We start from the raw sequence: 20,991 nt of genomic DNA, 5'->3' as shown, positions 1-20,991 counted from the left end.
GGAAGGCCCTGCAGACAGAAGTGATGCTACACCTCAGGGATTATGGAGGGCTCACTCATCCCTCCCCTTATACAGCGGTACCTTGGTTGTCGAACAGCTTGGCGCCCAAACAAATCAGCTCCCGAACGCCACAAACCTGGAAGCGAGTGTTGCGAATGTTTTTTGAAGCCGAACGTCCAAAGCGGCTTCTGATTGAGTGCAGGAAGCTCCTGCAGCCAATCGGAAGCTGTGCCTTGGTTTTCAAACAGTTCCAGGAATCAAACGGACTCCTGGAACAGATTAAGTTTGACAACCAAGGTACCACTGTATCTGACTTCCCTGGGTCCTAAATGCCATTGGAACTGAGAAGATTGATACAGTGGTTTATGAACTTAATCCGTTCCGGAAGTCCGTTCTTAAACCAAAGCGTTCTTAAACCAAGGCATTCTTTCCCATAGCAGCAGGGGACTCAGTTTACAAATAGTAGAATACACTTATCAGGAAGTGGAACCTGTTCTGCTTCCAAGGCAAAGATCACAAACCAAAACACCTACTTCCAGGTTTGCAGCATTCTTAATCCAAGTTGTTCATAAACTAACCTGTTCTTAAACCAAGGTACCACTTGTACAATGATGTGATTTCTTATGAATTTCTAAAGTTTTCCCATTGAGCCAGTACAGAGATACATTGATCAGTGAATTTCTACATTTGGTAATGTCTTTGCCTGGTTGTGTAGAGAGGCAAGGCGTTGGGGGGGGGAGGTCTCTCACCCTCCTTTCAATTTCCCGGTACCACTGGCGGCCCCTCCAGACGTGGGGAAGGGGGTGTCTTCTGAGGCATGTCACTGATGCCCTAATGGTGCCTTAGTGGCAGATATATACCAGACCCACATTTGTGGTACAGAAGGTTATAGGGATGCAGCAGTAGCCCTGATAGGAAAACATGCAGGGTGCCTGCCCTGAACATTTGAAAGTGGAGTGGCATATAAACACCGCCATCCCATCATGAGCACAAACCTCCTCTTGCTTCGCTGGCTTTGTTTTGAGAGTTCCTGCTAGGATATTCTCAATCAGGGGATCTCCTTTGGTTTCCAGACCCACGATCATCTTGGTTGCCCTCCTCTGCACACCTTCCAACTTGTCAACGTCCTTCTTAAATTGTGGTGCCCAGAACTGGACACAGTATTCCAAGTGTGGTCTGACTAAGGCAGAATAGAGTGGGACTATGACTTCCCTGGATCTGGACACTAGACTTCTGTTGATGCAGCCTAGAAGAGTGTTACCTTTTTTTTGCTGCTACATCACACGGTTGACTCATGTTCAGCTTGTGGTCCACCAAGACCCCTCAATCCTTTCCACATGTCCTGCTAGTGAGCCAGGGGTCCCCCATTTTATATTTGTGCAGCTGGTTTCTTCTGCAGAACTTTATAGTTGTCCCTACTGAAACTGATTTTGTTCTTTTTCGTTTGGGTCCAGTTCTCCAACCCGTTAAGGTGATTTTGAATCCTGATTCTGTCTTCTGATAGCCGTCCTCAAATACCTGAAGGGCTGCCCCATGGAAGATGGAGCAAGCTTGTTTCCTCCTGCTCCAGGGGAGGGGGAGACCCGAACCAATGGCTTCAGATGACAATACAGGAGACTCCAACTGGACATTACAAAGGACTTTCTGATGGTAAGATCTGTGTGGCAGTGAAATGCTCTCCCTCAGAAGTTGTTGGACTCGCCTTGAGTGAAGAGGCTGCCAGGGATACCATTCTGTGAGGCCTTTTGTGCTCTGCTGAAGCAGAGGGTGCCCTGGGCCTCGTTGTGAGGGAGCCTCGTGTGTCAGAGTCAGGGTCAGGATATGTGGGGCAGTGCCAGAGGGGAGGGGCTGCTGCCGCTTCTGCTCCAGGCTAGACGGGAGGAAGAGGAGGGCTCAGCTGGGGAGACCTGTAGACACTGCTGTTATAGGAATTCTAAGGTCTCATATATATAAAATAAATGCTCATAAATTTACTAGGGAAACACATGCATAAGTATATAAACCACGTGTCTGAAATAGTACAGGAGAGCAATCCGGAAAGCATTTTGACTCTCCCAAATGGACCTCAAATGTTTCTCTGCAAGGAGGAAGGAAATGGGGAAACCTCCCCATTGTCTCTTTGCTCACAAATCCTGTCTTAAGGGCATTTCTGTGTGTGATATGCCCTGGCTAAGAGAAGGAAGTGCTCACCCAAGATTTGACGATACATGGTCCCGTCCATCATCCCTTCAATGCGCTGAAGGTATCCTGTCCCCTTAGCAAATACACCCCCCAAAAAAACATAATATGTCCCCCTCCATGTTTGACGGTGGGGGTGGTGTTCTTGGGGTCGTAGGCAGCATTCCTCCTCCTCCAAACACGGCGAGTTGGGTTGATGCCAAAGAGCTTGATTTTGGTCTCATCTGACCACAACTTTCACCCTGTTCTCCTCTGGGTCATTCAGATGTGCACTGGCAAACTGCAGACGGGCCTGTCCATGTGCTGTCTTGAGCAAGGAAACCTTGCGGGCTCTGCAAGATCTCACTCCTTCACGGCGTAGTGCGTTACCAACTGTTTTCATGGTGATTATGGTCTCAGCTGCCCTGAGATCATCGACAAGTTCTCAGCTGCTTCATCACCGTTCTCCTGATCATTGCAACTCCACAAGATGAGATCTTGCATGGAGCCCCAGACCGAGGGAGGTTGGGAATTCTTTTGTGTTTGCGAATTATTGCACCAACTGCAGTCACCTTCTCACCAAGCTGCTTGGCAATAGTCTTGTATCCCACTCCAGCCTCGTGCAGGTCTACAATCTTGTCCCTGACATCCTTGGACAGCACTTTGGTCTTGGTCATAGAGGCTACTTTGGAATCTGCTGGATTGATTGCTTCTGTCGACAGGTGTCTTTTGTACAGGTACTGCAAGGAGCAGCTGGGATTACAGACAAGACCTCTCCCTTACAGCAGGTGCTTCCAATCTAAGTTCGTTACATACAGTGAAGATACCAGGTAGACTGACACCTGGCTGGTTGATAGGGGATCAAATACTTATTTCACTCATTATAATGCACATCAATCTCTGAATTTTGTCTTCTGGGTTTCTGGGTTTTTTTCTGTTGTTATTCTGTCTCTCACAGCTACAGTAAACCTACCATTAAAATGATGGACTGGTCATTTCTTCATCAGAGGGCAAACGGGCAAATTTAGCAGGGGATCAAATACTTTCCCCCCCCCCTCACTGTAGCTGCTTTGCTTCTCAATATTCTCCGGTTGGCCTGTTATTTTCTCCTGCCGATAGAGAAGCTACTTAAGGACTCTATATGGACTCTTAGATACCCCATAAGGGAAAGGGAGCAGTATTTTCCTTATAACATTGCTGAGCTCAGGAGCCCCACATTGCAAGAAGAAAAAGTCCCATTTGAACTGCAGCACAGAGCAGGGAGGTGCGGGGGGGGGGTAGCAGCAATGGACCTCGGAGGCAGGAGATAAGCAGGCCCTGCAGAGTGGGGTGACTGGCCCCTTGGCCACGCAGGAGAGGCCAGGAACAGATAATTCAGCCGCCAGACACGGCCAGGGTCCTCTTTTGCTAGGACAGCAGGGCAAGAACCGTTTCCAACTCGCAAAGCCCATTCTGGTCAAAGTGAGTCCGACAGTCCATGGTCTATTGACAGAGAGGACTTAGCCGAGGGGGAGACACTGCTCAACAAGGGGGCACAGAGGGCAGCTGCTGGAGGAACACAAGCACAGCCTGTTCTTCTCGGGGCCCTGAACTGGGTCACAGCCAGGCTCTGGCACCGTCCTGCAAATCACGCAGATCGGGGCCAGTCTGGACCCTCTGCCTTTTGCCAGAGGCTGGGTCCAGAACACAGGAAACTGGGCTGCGGGGCATTTGCACTCTGTGAATCTGTTGCTGGATGGTGTTTATAATCTGAGAAGCAAGAGGCAGCTTGTTTAGAAACAGGCTGGCCAGATTAAAAGAGGCCCCAATTCTGGCATTGGGGCGGAGAGACAGGGAGGTGCAGGGTAACATGTTCCCCCTAAGAGGCCTGGGTTCAAATTGCCCCTCAGCCAGGAAGCTCACTGAGTCAGGCGACCTTGAGAGTGTCACCATCTTTCTGCCTAACCCGCCTCACAGGGCTGTTGTGGAGACGTAGAAGTTAAGAAGGGGAGAACCATGTACAGTTCAGTGGAAGGTGGTAGAAGAATAATCTAATAAATGAACACTGTTGTGAAAGACCCGCTTAACAACTTCACCTTTCAACAGGGGAGCTGTTTTACATCTGTCGCGGCAAAAATGAGCCTTGTGACGCCTTCAACGCCAACCAACCTTTTATGGCATGTTCTGGTCCATGAAAGCTCATACCATAATCAATTAGTTACATGTCTTTGATGGTGCTACAAGATTCAGCTTAGATACACGGCTCCTTGGTCGCTTTCCAGAGATGCTTGAGTTGCTTGGCTTTCTGAGGAAGGGCAGCCAAGGAGAATGTGGGTGAAAAATTATTTTTATTTTCTTTTTAAAATGTGTGCTCGGCACACATTTTAATGTGTGTATATAATGATGTATAATAATGATGTATTCTGAATGAGGGAGGAAAGCTTCCCTCCACCCACAGTCTCCACACCCCCAACAACCTCTGCCATATCCAAGGCGAATTATAGAAAACATCAAAATAAAGCAAAAATTATATCCGCTTCTATCCCAGAGGAACTCATAAAACCAAGCAAGGGAAGAAAAACAAATAATACAAAACCCCAAATCATCGCCATCATCATCATCATCATCATATGGAAGCCTCAGCAGTCAGCCCTAACAAACCTTTCTGAAAAGCTGGGCTGGACCTGAAAGCCCAAATGTTTTGGGGCTGCCCGCAAGGCTCCACTGCGTAAGGCTGGTGCCACAACAGAGAAGACCCCTCCCCCCCCAGTCCTTAGGAGACGCCCATCCAGTTGTGTAACTAGACAGGGGCGGAGGAGGGAGCTATAGGGCAGCATGGCATCTGCTGGGCATTGGGGTGGGCATCTGGGTGGCAGGGGAGTTGCTCAACAACAGAGATGTCTCTAATGCACCCATCCAATCATCAGGGCACTGTAGCAAGACTTCAGATATTGAACAGAATGCACAGGCGAGCTGGTGGGGGGGAGACATACATAAACAGCCTCGGTCCTGTATACCTGAAGGAGCGTCTCCACCCCCATCATTCAGCCCAGACACGGAGGTCCAGCTCTGAGGGCCTTCTGGCAGTTCCCTCATTGCGAGAAGTGAGGTTACAGGGAACCAGGCAGAGGGCCTTCTCGGTAGTGGCGCCCGCCCTGTGGAACGCCCTCCCTTCAGATGGCAGCCCTGTTTAGCCCTGAAGGCAGCCCTGTTTAGGGAAGTTTTTAATATCTAATGCTGTATTGTTTGAACACTCGATTGGGAGCCGCAGCTAGGGAAACTCAGCCAGATGGGCGGTGTATAAATAAATTATTATTATTATTATTATTTATTATTATTATACAGGGTCAGGTGGTCCTGAAACAGACCCTGAACATGGATCGGCAACCAGTGCAGCTCTTAAAAGTACCTAATGGGCCATTTCAGAGAACGTTTTAGCTCCTGAACCCTTTTCAAGGGCAGCCCCACATTGAGCGCATCACAGTAGTCAAGTCTGGAGGGTATGAAAACCTGAATGGTTGTAGCTGGGGCCAAGCTCTCCCTGGGGAAGAGTGCTGCAGGGGCACCAGCTGGAGCTGGCAAAAGGCTTGCACCCCATTCTGGCGGTGGACTGAGGAGGAGGAGGAGGAGGCACCCACAGGTGAGAACAGCAGGAGCAGGAGGCTGCCTTGGGCATGTCGCTCAGGCCCGGAGAGCGACAGATGAGACCCGCTCCGTGCCCCACCTGGAATCCCGTCTCCTTCTCTCTGCCCTCTGGCACGTGAATTGGATTTCACCTGAGATGATGGGATGTCACGAGTGTCTCTTGCTTGACACAGATAACTGCCTGCTACTCCCAAATCCCCACCTCTTCATGGCTCTCGGAGCAAGTGGGCTTCCCCTCCTGTCTTTCCTGGTAGGAAACAGCTTCTGGGTAAACAAGAGGAAGTGGGGAAGAGGTGAGTGGCTTGTTCCAGAAGCCTTGCTCTCGGGGAAAAGGCTTGGTGGGGAGGGCTCAGCAAAGCCAGGCGGAACTCAAGGGCGGCCAAAGGCTGCTGGCTGGCGGCTCAGGGAGCAGTTAAGTCCGGATTTCTAGCCAAGTCCATGCCCTTTGGCTTAGAAGCATCACACTTGCCCTGGCCAGGCAGGGTATAGGGCAGTATATAAATATATAGACCTCCGGGTATAGGGTGGTATATAAATTGAATAAATAATAAGAAGAACCAGGCTCAACACCTTCTGAGAGAGGTCCGTCCTCACATCTACTCTCGTCTGGAAATAAATGAGTTTTGATATTTTACAGTTTGCTTATAAACGTACATACATACATTTCATTTGTATACCAAACTTCATCTGCAGATCTTGGGGCAGGTCACCCCATTAAAATACAAGATAAAAACATAAATACATAACAAAATATATAATATAAACAAGAACACACACATATAACCCCCACCTCCCCCAAACACATTTAAAAGGGGTGTAAGATGTAAATCAGACGAAGGCCTGTTGAAGAAGAACATTTTCACCTGGCTCCTAAAGGTGTCTATTATTATTATTATTATTATTAACAACAACAACAACAATAGCGATAAAAGATCGAACATTAAAAACTTCCCTAAACAGGGTTGCCTTCAGGTGTCTTCTAAAAGTCAGATAGTTGTTTATTTCCTTGACATCTGATGGGATGGTGTTCCACCACCAAGAAGGCCCTCTGCCTGAAGGTGCCAGTTGAACCTTCTTGGGGAGAGCATCCTATAAATGAGGAGTCACTGCAGAAAAGGCCCATTCTTGTGTTGCCACCCTCCAGACCTCTGGTGGAGGAGGCACAGATGATAATTGGAGGATATGGGTCAATTCATATGGAGAGAGGCAGCCCTTGAAGTTGTGAGCCATTTAAGGCTTTATAGGCCCAAAACAGCACTTTGAATTTGGCCTGGAGACTAATTGGCAGCCAGTGAAGTTGGGCCATGAATGGTGAAATATCTTCCAACCATCTGGCCACCAAATTCTGCACCAGCTGAAGTTTCTGAACCACTTTCAGATGCAGTCCTGCGTATAACCAACTGCCTCCATCTTATCTGGACTGAGTTTCAGTTTGTTGTCCTCATCCAGTCCGTTACTGAGGCAAGACACTGGTCCAGCATTTCCCCGGCCTCACCTGCAGGCGTAAGGGAGGAGGAGAGTTGTGTGTTGTCAGCATATTGCTGACAGCAAACTCTGGATGACCCCACACAGCGAGTTTGTGTAGACGGGATAAAATCAAACCCTGATTGGGGGTTGCTCCACAGGACTGAAACATCTTCCTTGGAAACGCCCATCCAAGTGGGACTGGAGCCACCAGAAAGCAGTGCCAGCCACGCCTAACTCAGACAGCCGCTCCAGAAGGATCCCATGGCCACTGACATTGTTAAAGGAAAATTCCTGGCTCACTTGGATTTGCCAAACAAAGATATCAGCCAAGAATATTGGAGCAAAACAGCAGCCTGTAGGCCTGGTCTTTATTCAAGGAACTGTTGCAACAGAACTTCCAACTACCGCATGGAAGAAGCAGAAAGAAGCCCCCAAGAAAGGATGGCTCCCTTTTCTAGAAGTTTCCCCTTTTCCCCATAACACCCTTAGTGAAGCATCATGCGGACATCATATATACATCACAGCCATGTCATAATCTGGGAGGGGTCTCCTGGCAGAAACCTGAGTATCAGGTTTTCCCCCATCCCTCCCTTGACCTCCACCTCATACCCATTAAGTAAAAGAAAAGGTATGCACATGTTCCTGTTCTCCTGGTCAAGTTAATCATACCCCTTTGTCTTGACCAAGATCCTAATAAACTTAGGTTGGGTTTATTATTGTTTCTGGAATGGCTACCTGTCTGGCACTTGGGGGCCAGGATGCCAGGGGTTATCTCCCAGGCAAGGAGGCTGCTGAGTTCCTGGTCTCAGGCTTGGGGGATTATGGCGGCCCACATCCCAGGCTCCCCGCTTGATAGCCATTCCTTTCCAGCACAGAACAAAGTTGGAACGGTGCAAATACGATACTGGAGCAATTTTATATGACTTTCTACAGTTTTCCCATTGAACCAGTACAGAGATACATTTATCAGTGAATTGTTGCATTTGTTAATGTGCAGCAGAGGCCCTTTGAATAGAGATAGGAAAAAATTGTGTGATGAAGTGTCTTGTGGGGACATTTGCAGGAGTGATTGTGTTGAGTTTGGTAGTCGGGGTGTGTGGGTATGATGTCTGCTGGAGGGGCAGCCTCCAAAAGAAACTTTACATAAATTAACTGCTATAAGAAAAAAAACTGTTCCTTTTCCCTTATGGGGTATCCATAGAATCCTTTATCGGGTTCCCTATCAGTAGGAGAAAATAACAGAGGCCAACCAGAGAATACTGAGAAGCAAAGCAGCTAGTAAGCTTGATCTTTATTAAACTGTTGCAACAGGGTCCCCTGCTAACCCCACGCAGGGAGGGAGAAGAACCTAGAACAATGATGTGCAAGCTCTTATCCAAGGATTTGTATTTGTTAACTAATAGCCATACCCCAGCCAACTTCATGTTGGTTCCCTCAGTGCTTAAGGCAGTAGTTAAATCTGAGCTTGATGTGCCTATGCACTCTAAAAAAAAACACCTGCCTTAGCTGACAAATTATATGACTTGGATCCTGAATCATGGCATATATTAAGACTCCTACTATAGACAGACCAGTTTTAAATCTGTCATTGTGACATCTGGTCCCCAAGGAAGGAAATGCTCAACTTCTGGACCCTACTGATAGGAGAATCGAATTTGCCTTATGTAAGACCCATGATGCAATGGCCCTCTCTATGAGAGCTGCCTGCGTAGCATCCTCGAGCTTGAGGATTTATTGCAATCTCCTCCCCAAGATCCAGCTTGACAGCACCAGATTCTGACCAAACTCCTTTAAGCTCGAGCTTTTATGGCAGATGTCTCCCTGGACTCCATGCTGTTTGCAGCCAGAGCAATGGCATCCTAGGTAGCTGCTAGGCACACCCTGTAGCTAAAGCCCTGGAATGCTGATGCTGCCTCTAAAGTAAACCTTTCCGCTGAACCTTTTTCAGGTGGTCAGCCAGAAGGGAGGAGCTACTGAGAGGGCCTGAAGCTCTGACATCCACAGTCGGCAGGCCCAAAAAGAAGGCAGCAGAACCACCTCTTGTCTTTTCCTGTATGATCTTGCGAAGGACCATGGAAGGATGGATTGAGGTGGGAATGCATAGAGGAGGCCTTGAGGCCACGGGGACACATCTCATGCCTCTGCATGAGGGTCTTGAAATCTCAAAAATTAATGTAGTAATTGACAAGTGGCTTTGCTTGCAAACAAGTCCACTTCGAACTGGCCCCAGCCAGAGCCTCTTTCTGCAGAGCATGGGAAGCTTGTTGTCTTCCTAGAGCACAATATACATCAGGAGGCTTAGTTGGATCAGAATTGAGTATACGCTTCCAGAGTTGACACTAAATACATTACTTTTGGTAACTTAGCCACCATAGCCACTAGAGGGCCATGAAAATTGGGGTCCTGGGCTTTTTAGACTCCTCTACCTGACGCAGGTGGCGCTGTGGGTTAAACCACAGAGCCTAGGACTTGCCAATCAGAAGGTCGGTGGTTCGAATCCCCACAACGGGGTGAGCTCCCGTTGCTCATTCCCTGCTCCTGCCCACCTAGCAGTTCGAAAGTACGTGAAGTGCAAGTAGATAAATAGGTACCGCTCCAGCGGAAAGGTAAACGGCGTTTCCGTGTGCTGCTCTGGTTCGCCAGAAGTGGCTTAGTCATGCTAGCCACATGACCCGGAAGCTGTATGCCGGCTCCCTTGGCCAATAAAGCAAGATGAGCGCCGCAACCCCACAGTTGGTCACGACTGGACCTAATGGACAGGGGTCCCTTTACCTTTACCCACCAGAAGCGGCTTAGTCATGCTGACCACATGACCCGGAAGCTGTCTGCGGACAAACGCCGGCTCCCTCAGCCAGTAAAGTGAGACGAGCGCCACAACCCTAGAGTTGTCCGCGACAGGACCTAACGGTCAGGTGTACCTTGGCCTTTACCCATGTACTATCTGAAACCAAAGGGGTGTATTGGTTTGCCAGATGTGAAATATATTGGCATTGTTTTCAGCTCTCTCATACTACTTCTTGCCCAGCTTAATCAAGTGCCCTGCCACCTTGCCACAGAGCTGCAGTCACCCGATCCTTCGCTGCTCTGAATCCAGGGGCTGCTTCCTATGCTCTGGCAATGTAGGTCTGGTCAGGCCTCTTCTGGAACAGGCGCGTCTCGCCTGTGTCAAAGACTTCCTCTGAAAGGCACACCTCGCCCAGCACGACGCCCACTGCTGCATGCGGGAGCCTCTTCAGCCAGCCAGGGGACACTTCTGTGCCTGTGGATTCCCATTGTTACGGAAATGACATGGGAGGGGGGCACATCTTTAAAGTTGTTACAATGTTACGCCTGAATGTATCCTTTTGACTTGACAGCTCAGGGAAGATACCTAGCTTTCATATAAATCATATAAAATCAACCCCTTTGCCAATTTCCTCCATTCCAATACCATTTGAACCCTGAAAGGTGAATTTGGGCTCCACCTCCCTCCATGAACCAAGAAGTTACGTGGGCAGCAGGAACAGGGCATCCCACCATAATTCCCCAAGCGTGAGAGCACATACAGGGCACCCCATCTGAGAGTGACCAAGGGGGCAATACTAGACATCCGCAGAGGCAGTTGAGCAAGTCAGGTGTTCTGAAACCCCATCTCCAGACAAGTCCTGAGGCCAAGGAGATGTTATGAGTTTCATTGTTCCTTCTGTGATGGGGACTTAAGAGGTGTTGGGAAAGGTAGAATCGTAGAATCATAGAGTTGGAAGAGACCACAAGGGCCATTGAGTCCAACCCCCTGCCAAGCAGGAAACACCATCAGAGCACTCCTGACATATGGTTGTCAAGCCTCTGCTTAAAGACCTCCAAAGAAGGAGACTCCACCACACTCCTTGGCAGCAAATTCCACTGTCGAACAGCTCTTACTGTCAGGAAGTTCTTCCTAATGTTTAGGTGGAATCTTCTTTCTTGTAGTTTGGATCCATTGCTCCGTGTCCGCTTCTCTGGAGCAGCAGAAAACAACCTTTCTCCCTCCTCTATGTGACATCCTTTTATATATTTGAACATGGCTATCATATCACCCCTTAGCCTCCTCTTCTCCAGGCTAAACATGCCCAGCTCCCTTAGCCGTTCCTCATAAGGCATCGTTTCCAGGCCTTTGACCATTTTGGTTGCCCTCCTCTGGACACGTTCCAGTTTGTCAGTGTCCTTCTTGAACTGTGGTGCCCAGAACTGGACACAGTACTCCAGGTGAGGTCTGACCAGAGCAGAATACAATGGCACTATTACTTCCCTTGATCTAGATGCTATACTCCTATTGATGCAGCCCAGAATTGCATTGGCTTTTTTAGCTGCCTCGTCACACTGTTGGCTCATGTCAAGTTTGTGGTCAACCAAGACTCCTAGATCCTTTTCACATGTACTGCTCTCAAGCCAGGTGTCACCCATCTTGTATTTGTGCCTCTCATTTTTTTTGCCCAAGTGCAATACTTTACATTTCTCCCTGTTAAAATTCATCTTGTTTGTTTTGGCCCAGTTCTCTAATCTGTCAAGGTCGTTTTGAAGTGTGATCCTGTCCTCTGGGGTGTTAGCCACCCCTCCCAGTTTGGTGTCATCTGCAAATTTGATCAGGATGCCCTTGAGTCCATCATCCAAGTCGTTGATAAAGATGTTGAATAAGACCGGGCCCAAGACAGAACCCTGTGCCACCCCACTAGTCACTCTTCTCCAGGATGAAGAGGAACCATTGATGAGCACCCTTTGGGTTCGGTCAGTCAGCCAGTTACAAATCCACTGAGTGGTAGCATAGTCAAGACCGCATTTTACCAGCTTCTTTACAAGAATATCATGGGGCACCTTGTCAAATGCCTTGCTGAAATCAAGGTAGGCTACATCCACTGCGTTCCCTTCATCTACCAGGCTTGTAATTCTGTCAAAAAATGAGATCAAGTTAGTCTGACATGACTTATTTTTCAGAAATCCATGCTGACTATTGGTGATCACAGCATTCCTTTCTAGGTGCTCACAGACTGTTTGCTTAATGATCTGCTCCAGAATCTTCCCTGGTATTGATGTCAGACTGACTGGGCGGTAATTATTTGGGTCCTCTCTTTTCCCCTTTTTGAAAATAGGGACAACATTTGCCCTCCTCCAGTCTGCTGGGACTTCGCCTGTTCTCCAGGAATTCTCCAAGATGACTGCCAGTGGTTCTGAGATCACATCTGCCAGTTCTTTTAATACTCTTGGATGCAGTTCATCTGGCCCTGGAGACTTGAATACATCTAAACTAGCCAAGTATTCTTGTACTATCTCCTTAGTTATTCTGGGCTGTGTTTCCTCTGCTGAATCATTTGCTCCAAATTCTTCCGGTCGGGCATTGTTTTCTTTATCGGAGAAGACTGAGGCAAAGAAGGCATTGAGGAGTTCAGCCCTTTCTGTGTCCCCTGTTTGCATTTCACCATCTTCTCCTCTGAGTGACCCCACTGTTTCTTTGTTCTTCCTTTTGCTACGAACATACCCATAAAAGCCTTTTTTGTTGCTTTTTTGTAGCAAGCCTGAGTTCATTCTGTGCTTTAGCTTTTCTGACTTTGTGTCTACACGTGCTGGCTATTTGTTTGAATTCCTCTTTGGTGGTTTCCCCCATTTTCCATTTTTTGTACACATCCTTTTTAAATCTTAACTCAGTTAAAAGTTCTTTAGATAGCCACCCTGGCTTCTTTAGGCACCTTCCATGTTTCCGTCTCATTGGTATTGCCTGAAGTTGTGCTTTTACTATCTCCCTCTTAACAAACTCCCAGCCATCATGAACTCCCTTTCCTTTTAGTATTACTGTCCATGGGATCTCACCCAGCACTTCCCTAAGTTTTATGAAGTCGGCTTTCTTAAAGTCAAGAAACGGAGTCCTAGTATGCTTGGCTGCTCCTTTCTGCTGTATAGTAAACTTCAGAAGAGCATGATCACTTGCGCCTAATGATCCTTCCACTTCTACCCCGCTAACCAGGTGCAGAGTCTCCCTCCCCTCCAACTCCCCTCAGGAGGCCAAAGCTGCTGCAAAGGCTTCTGGGACGGAAGACGCAAAGGCTTCTGGGATTGCTAGCCCTCTTCCCCCGGCGCATGCGCTTCCCCGTCACGGAAACGGCTTCCCCTCCGTCACGTGAGCCGCTGGCTCTTCCTCTCGTCCCCTTGGCAACGGCGCGCTCTCCTCCCTCCCTCCCTCTCGCGGTTCCGACGGAGAGGCGCGTCGGCCGTCGCGTCCCGCGATTGGCTGTTGCCGGCGGCGGCGGTGGCGCGCGGTGATTGGCCGCGGGTCGGCCTCGGAGTGCGCCTGCGCCGCGCGGCCCGCCTTCTCTTCCTTCCCTCGCCGCCATGGAGCGCGCCGGCGCCGCGCCGGGAGGAGCCCCGCCCGGCCGCCTGCGTGGGTGTCACGTGGGAGAGGGGAGGGCGGAGGGGGCGACACGACAGCCCCGCGAGGTGGGCCGCCCCCCCCCTCTCTCTCCCCCCGCAGCCACCAAGCGCCGCCCGCCCGGCCTCTCGGCCTCCAGCCCGGCCCCCAGGACGGAGCCCCCGCGGCTCTTCGAGGACACCAGCGCCGGCGCCTTCCTGGCCCAGCCCGTCTCCAGCTTCGCCGCCGCCTACGGGAGCAGCCTGGCCAGCCAGGGCAAGGAGATCGTGGGCAGGAACGTGAGTGCGGCTCCGGGGACCCCGCGGGACGGGACGGGGGGGGGGGCTCGCCTTCAGACCCTCCCGCCAATAAGCCCAGGGGCAGGAACCCAAGAAGCATACAGTCGGAAGGGACCCCCAGGGGTCCTCTAGTCCAGCCCCGCCCGGAACAGAGGGCTTACATACAAGCCGGATTGGTGTACAGTATAAGCTAAACAAGCTAAAGCTTAGGGCCCAACTCTCTTGGGGCCCCCCAAAAAACAAAGGAAGAAAAACCTACATTTCCAAAATATAAGAGAAAAAACAAATAACATAAACCTACATACTGCAGCAACAGTGTTGTGTAGACTCCTATTTGTGATGTGCAAACGGCTTGAGATACCTATTAGGTCCATCAATGACCATCTAGCATATATTCAACAGAAAAACCACTGACCATTTGTTGTTGGCAAAGGACAGCTGGACATATCAAGGGCCCCATTGCCTTCAGGAGTTGGGGGCCACCTCAAACCTCAATCTGTCCCTGCTCCCGTTAATAACCCCAGACCATAACCAGTATAGGTCCTCCCCCTTCCCTTCAGTGGCAGGAAACAAGCTTGGCCCCTTTGCTTAAAACCTAAGAATCATACAGTTGGAAGGGACCCCTGGGGGCCATCTAGTCCAGCCCCCTGCCAGCCAGGAATCCCAACTCAACGCATCCATATTATTGATTGCATGGCATTTACTCTGAGAGGCGCAGGGTGGCTGCTGTTGTTCTCCCGGCCTCCTCACTTAAATCCTCGCCACAACCCTGCGAGGTAGGCTGGGCAGAGAGAGGCAGTGATATACAACAAAGGAAATCCCATTGAGACACTTGAAGTAATAACAACAACAACAGCAACAACAATTTATTATTCATACCCCGCTCATCTGGCTGGGTTTCCCCAGCCACTCTGGGCGGCTTCCAACAAAACACTAAAATACAATAACCTATTAAACATTAAAAGCTTCCCTAAACAGGGCTGCCTTCAGATGTCTTCTAGAAGTTTGGTAGTTAGTTTTCTCTTTGACATCTGGTGGGAGGGCGTTCCACAGGGAGGGCGCCACCACAGAGAAGGCCCTCTGCCGGGTTCCCTGTAACTTGGCTTCTCTCAGGGAGGGAACCGCCAGAAGGCCCTCGGCGCTGGACCTCAGTGTCCAGGCAGAACGATGGGGGTGGAGACGCTCCTTCAGCAGCTCCTCTTTCCTCTCTGCTCACGCTCTGCTTCTGCCGCTTCTCCTGCCCTCCCAGATCGACCGCTTTGTCCCCGTGACCAAGCTGAAGTACTACTTTGCTGTGGACACCGTCTATGTGGGCAGGAAGCTGGGGCTGCTCCTCTTCCCCTTCCTGCACCAGGTGAGCCGCAAAGGGCCCCGGCTAAGGTGGGATGGGGGGGGGGGACTGCAGGGCATCGCCCTGCTCCAAGCAGCCCCCTGCTATGGCTTTGAGGCTCAGGCCAGGGCGCCTTTCCCTGTGCCACCCCAGCCCCTTTGCCTGCCCGGGTCCCTTGGGGCAGGGAGCCCGTTGGTAGCCTGTGGGGGTTCTTGGCTGTCTTTGGCAGGACTGGCAGGTGCAGTACCAGCAGGACACCCCCGTGGCCCCCCGCTTTGACGTCAACGCTCCTGACCTCTACATTCCAGGTACGGCAGGTCTCTGGGGGTCCCTGGGGTGGCACCAGCCCTGAGGCGGCTGGGGGGGGGGGGAGATGCCCCGGGGAGAGAACAGGGCTGAGCGCCGGTCTCTCCTGTGGCTAAGGAGCCCTTTCCCTCCGCAGTCATGGCGTTCATCACCTACGTCCTGGTGGCAGGGCTGGCGCTGGGGACCCAGAACAGGTGAGAGGTTTTAGGGATCACCTTTCTGCTGGCATTCCTAGGGAAGGTGGGGCAAGGCAGCTCCCCCAAACGCTGCTGAGCTTCCCAGGAAGACCTGGACCCCATCCTCATTTCCTTGCAGGTTCAGCCCAAACAGGCATGGCATCCTGCAAAACATCCCAGGATGTGTCGCTTGTGAAGGATGCTGAGAGTTTTTAGGAACTCTGGAGACCCCTTAGCTCTGGGAGGTGATAAGGGGTCCCCTAACTGCTCCCTTAGAATAGTCCTCTATCTAGTCCAACCTCCTGCAGTGCAGGAATCTCAGAGTCCCTGACAGGTGGCCACCCAACCTCTGCTTAAAAACCTTAAAGGAAAGAGAGCCTTCCGCCTTCTGAGGGAGTCCGCTCCACTGTGGGACAGGTTCTTACTGTCAAGAACATTTTCCTAAAATTTAGTTGGAAGAGGCGTGAGAGGGTGTGGGGCTGTGAGCGCCCTCCTGTGGCCCTGGAGGCCTGGGCAGTTTGGGTGGCCAGGGAGCCCTCCCCCCTCAACACTCCCTCACCCTCACCTGCCCCTTGCAGATTCTCCCCCGACCTGCTGGGCTTGCAGGCGAGCTCAGCCCTTGCCTGGCTCATAGTCGAGGTGCTGGCCATTCTCCTCAGCCTCTACCTGGTCACCGTCAACACGGACCTCTCCACCATTGACCTGGTGGCCTTCTCAGGGTACAAGTACGTTGGGTGAGTAACCAGGAGGCGAGGGCAGCCTGCTCCAGCCGGGGGGGGGGGGCGGGACTGAGCCCCTCTTAATGGGTGATGGTATATTGTTTTTAATATCCTGTTGGAAGCCGCCCAGAGTGGCTGGGGAGGCCCGGCCAGATGGGTGGGGTATTATTCATTCATTCATTCATTCTGGGCTGGGGAAGAGCCGGGCTCTGGGCCTGACGCTTCTCCCCTCCTGTGACAGGATGATCGTTGGCCTCCTGGCTGGGCTGCTCTTTGGGAAGATGGGTTATTACCTGCTGCTGAGCTGGTGCTGCATCACAATCTTTGTCTTCATGGTAAGAACTTCCAGGAAGTGGGGGGGGGGCATTTCCCAAATTCTTCTGCGCTTGTTGAGCATTTTGCACAGCAGGAGCAGGCCTCGTCTTGGGCTCTGCGTTGGCCTCCCGTAAAAGCAGCCTTTTACCAGCTTGGCTAATGGGTTTAGGGCAGGGAGGCTGGTTCTGCCACACTGTGAGCAGAGCCCTGAAGCCTTTGGTCCCAGCTCAGTCACTGAGATCACCTGCAGGAGTGTCGTTGGCCATTCCCCAAGTTGGAGATCCTCACTTGATAACAAAGAACTGGGCCTTTAGCCCTAGTCCTGTGGAACACTCTGCCACTGGAGATTCAAGAGGCACCTTCTGTGTCAGCTTTTAAACACCCGCTGAAACCTTTTCTGTTCCGCCAGTCGTATGCCAGTAACTAAGAATACTTCCTTCTAGAATAACCAATTGCTGTCAGTTTGTAACTTTTTTGGTGGGTTTTATTGCATGGCTTTATTACTGCAAACCCCTCCAGGGTGTAAAAGCAGAATGCAGATGGCCTTTAAATAAAACTGCGGCCGTTGCAAGAACCCTCCATCCTGCTTGGCAAAGCCCCAGGCAGGCAGGGCCTCCGTGACCCTCCCTGCGCTCCACCCCTGATTCGCCTTTTCCTGTGGCTTTTCCAGATCAGGACCCTGCGCCTGAAGATCCTGTCGGAGGCAGCGGCCGAGGGGGTGCTGGTGCGGGGAGCCAAGAACCAGCTGCGCATGTACCTGACCATGGCAGTGGCCGGCCTTCAGCCGCTCATCATGTACTGGCTCACCTTTCACCTCATCTACTGACGGACGGGTCTGCCAAGGGGGCAGGGCGGGGGTCCTCACTCCTGGTGGGGGGTCTGTGTGGCAGGCTGGACACAGACCACTGTGGCTCTGGCTTCAGTGACCTCGGGGAGTGTGGATGTTGTCAGGGGAGGGTGGGCAGCAGAAGCCTGTTTGGAGATTGGGGGGGGGGGGCTCCAGCAGGGGTCCTAGGCAGGCTTCCACTGAGCTCCCTCTGCCTGGGGGGCAGCATCCTTCCCCCCCTTGCATGCCAGAGCCCTTGTGATCACTGCACACCACTGGAGAGCGCATGGCGTTCTCCGCCCGTGCGCCAGGTTTTGCTGCTTGCGAGCGACTCAGTATTACTACGGAGGGCGGGGGGAGAGGCTGTCGGGGGGGGGTGTTTCATGGAGCAGCCGCCCGACACTCGTCTGCCCCCCCCCCAGCCCACCAGCTGCTTGCCTCTCTGTTCAACTTTGCAGCCTTTGGAGCTGTACACACAACACCAGGCCAATAAAGAATGAAACCTGCACTGGGGGTCGCTCTCTGCTGCGTGGGGGGGGGGAGGGAGTGGGGCTTTCTTTCTGGAGCAAGAAGGCTCTTGCAGGCTGCGGTGGTTCCTCTCGGCGGAGCATGCAGCTTGTGTCCCTCGCTCAGCCTGCAACACTGTGCCACTGCTTACTGGGTGTAAATCGGGGAGGAGAGGTTGGGGGCACGTGGGGCGCAGCACTAGGGCTTGGCCCTCACAGAAGAACGGCAGTCCTTCCCGCCCTCTTCCTTGTAACTAACTCCTCACCCCCTGCCACGCTCCCTGGTCCACCAGTGGAGGCTGGGCCTGAATTGTGGTTCCTCTCTGGCATGGAGAGAAGGTGAGGCTGAATCTGCTCAGAGAAACATCCTCCTTTGCCCACCTGTGCCCCCCTCCAGCTCAGCCACCCCCTCCAGAGTCTCACGCCTCTCCTTTGGCCCAGATGGATGCGTTCCAGGTCTGCCAACTAACACACCCTCACAGCTGCTTCCCACCAAAAGGATTTAATTCTTTTACTCTGCTGAAGTTTCACCTTCCATTTTCTTCCATAGACATTCCAGTGTAACAGAAAAGGCAGCTCCCTTTATTTGTCCCAATAGTGCAAAAAGCAGGAAAAAACCCTTCATGAGAACATAAGCAGAGCCTGCCAGAATCCTGTTCTCAGGTGCCTCCTTTGAGAAGCCAGCAAGCAGCATCGGAGCACAAGAGCCTTCTCCCTTCCTGCGGTTTCCAGCACCTGCCATTCAGAAGCACTGACTGCCTCTGTGGCCAGGAGCCCTCGCTGGCCCTCTCCTCCTCCTCCTCTGTGAATTGGTCCAGTCTTTGAAAGCCATCCCAAGCTGGTGCTCTTGCTGCTGGCAGAAGAAAGCAAAGCCCGTCCGCATACAATGCATGGCCCCTGATGCGCCAACCTTCAAAATGCAAAGCCCTTCGCCTGCGGAACCATCGCCAGGGAGCACAACATGCTTGACAATCTGAAAGCAGCCCCTTTCCTTAGTCCTTTAGTTCTTTAGCCAAAGGAGGGAGCTGCTCCACGATGGCTCCGCTGGGGCTTGGGCAGGTCTGCAGCAAGGGGCCCCGCGGGGGGGGGGGGTGCAGGGCTCAGTGGCTTTTCTTCTTCTTCTTCTCCTTATGGGGCTTCTTTTCTTTCTTGGGCTTCTTCAGCTTCTTCTGGCGGCCGGTGCCAGGTCCCTGCAAGGGGGGGCGGGGGTAGCAGAAGATTTTACATTTCCCACCAGCTGCAGCAGGCAAGGGAAGTTTGCCTTTCAACCAGGAGCCAGCCCTCAGTCCGGGGGTGGGCGTGTTGAGGGAGGCTGTGTCCCCTCCCAGGCCCGGTGCAATGGACAGGGCTGGCCAGGAAATGGAGAGGGGGATGAAGAAGAGAAGAGCACCTGTGGACACTGCTTTCAAGGGGACTCTGCCACCACTGACTGTCAAAGGCCAGTTGGCATCATGCAGGAGGTTTTTACATTGCCCAGAGAGGGGAGCCCTAGAATGGTTGAGTTGGACGGGGCGCTGGGGGCAGGAATCTTTTGCCCCACGTGAGCCTGGGGAAGGGGTCAAAGCACCCAGTGTGGGGGGTGGAGCCAAGCGTTGCCCACAGACCGGACATGGAGGGAGCTATTGCTTGTCGCCTAGAACAGAAAGACTTGCAACCAAGCATCTCCATACCCAAAGGCACGCAGAACTGGCAAGAAGCCTGACCCTCACCAACTCTCAAGACCTGGCCAAAGAGGCACGTCAGGAAGAGGCCCGTGGCCACCTAGTCCATCCCGCCCCCCCCCTCCTTAGAGGGCCAGGCAGGTGGCCATGGTGGGAGACCCAGGGCTGGAGCCCCTCTCCCAGTCTGGTCTCCAGCTGCACTTCCAGGCTTCCATGGACGTGCCCCTCCCGGGAAGGTGGGGGGCAAAGGCGACCAAGGTCTGCGAGAGGAGGGGGTCAGTCCTCTTTCTCCTGGACGGCGGGGGGGGGGGTGTCCCTCTACCCACCTCCCGCCCCCGCCTCTTGCCTTGTGCTCCTGGTCGCTGTCGCTGGAGGAGGAGGAGCTGCTGCTGGAGTCGGATGCGGATCCGGGCCCGCCTTCCTGCAAGGGGGAAGCGGGAGTAAAAAGGGGGTCTCCGCCAGTTGCTCCAGCGAGACCGCGGCCCCTGGAAGCGGGGAAGGGGAGAGGAGGGACCCCCAACTCACCGCGAGGCTCTTTGCTGCGCCCTCGGCCGCAGGAGGCGCCCCCGACGGCTGGGCAGGCGCGTCGCCGCTGCGCGGGCCCGGCTTCATCTCCGCGACGGGGTCGGGCTTCGGGGGATCGGGCCCCAGCGCTGCGGGCGGGTGAGAGAGGGAAAGGGTGACACGGGGCCTCACCTGGAGGGGACCCAGGCGTCCTGGCCTTGGGGACACCCCGCCCCCCGACAAAAAAGGGGGAGACCCCAGCCGTCTGGCCAGGCGCGCCCCGACTCACCTGCCGCCAGGTCGAAGTCCATCGCGCCAGGTGCGCCCATGCGACGGCGGGGCGCTTCCGCGGAGAGGCGAGGCGAGGCGCCGCCCGGAGAGGAGGGATCCGGCGCGCTGGCTCGGGAGGGAGCCGCCCCGGAGCGTCATCCTGGGCGGGCGGAGCCAGGGGCTCCTCCGGGCGCAGAAGCACAGAAGGGGTCAAGGGACAGGGAGGGGGATCTCCGGAGGCCGGAGCTTGGGGGGCATAGGGCAAGGCACCCCCCCTGCCCGCCTGGCCCGAGGTCCTGAGCTTAGACAGTGTTAGAAGTGCTCCTTTTTCCTTTATCGGGGACACAAGAGCCCATATAGAGACCTTACGTAGGTTCCCCATTGGTAGGAGAAAATAACAGGCCAAGCAGAGAATATTTGGAAGCAAAGCAGCTCGTAAGCCTGATCTTTATTGATCTCTTGCAACAGGGTTCCCC

General features: G+C 52.7%; 2 protein-coding genes across 2 annotated transcripts; one reads left to right on the top strand and one right to left on the bottom strand.

The window, feature by feature from the left end:
• Positions 1–13,587: 13,587 nt before the first annotated feature.
• On the top strand, positions 13,588–18,080 carry YIF1B (Yip1 interacting factor homolog B, membrane trafficking protein; the record flags this gene model as incomplete). The annotated part of the gene is made up of 8 exons (XM_083754205.1): positions 13,588–13,636; positions 13,727–13,902; positions 15,152–15,256; positions 15,462–15,540; positions 15,675–15,732; positions 16,293–16,448; positions 16,675–16,768; positions 17,419–18,080. 8 exons carry the CDS (start codon positions 13,588–13,590, stop codon positions 17,572–17,574), a joined length of 873 nt encoding a protein of 290 aa, XP_083610331.1. The 3' UTR covers positions 17,575–18,080.
• A 486-nt stretch (positions 18,081–18,566) lies between these two features.
• LOC310851782 (uncharacterized protein) lies at positions 18,567–20,658 on the bottom strand. The gene is made up of 4 exons (XM_083754465.1): positions 20,535–20,658; positions 20,267–20,394; positions 20,088–20,162; positions 18,567–19,270 (listed from the first exon to the last, which is right to left on the bottom strand). Exons 1-4 carry the CDS (start codon positions 20,572–20,574, stop codon positions 19,181–19,183), a joined length of 333 nt encoding a protein of 110 aa, XP_083610591.1. The 5' UTR covers positions 20,575–20,658; the 3' UTR covers positions 18,567–19,180.
• Positions 20,659–20,991: the final 333 nt, after the last annotated feature.

This window comes from Podarcis gaigeae (assembly GCF_964106915.1).
Source record: "Podarcis gaigeae genome assembly, chromosome: 8".
NCBI lineage: Eukaryota > Metazoa > Chordata > Lepidosauria > Squamata > Lacertidae > Podarcis > Podarcis gaigeae.
Note: the sequence above shows the minus strand (reverse complement) of the source record. Positions and strands in the feature narration are given on the sequence as shown.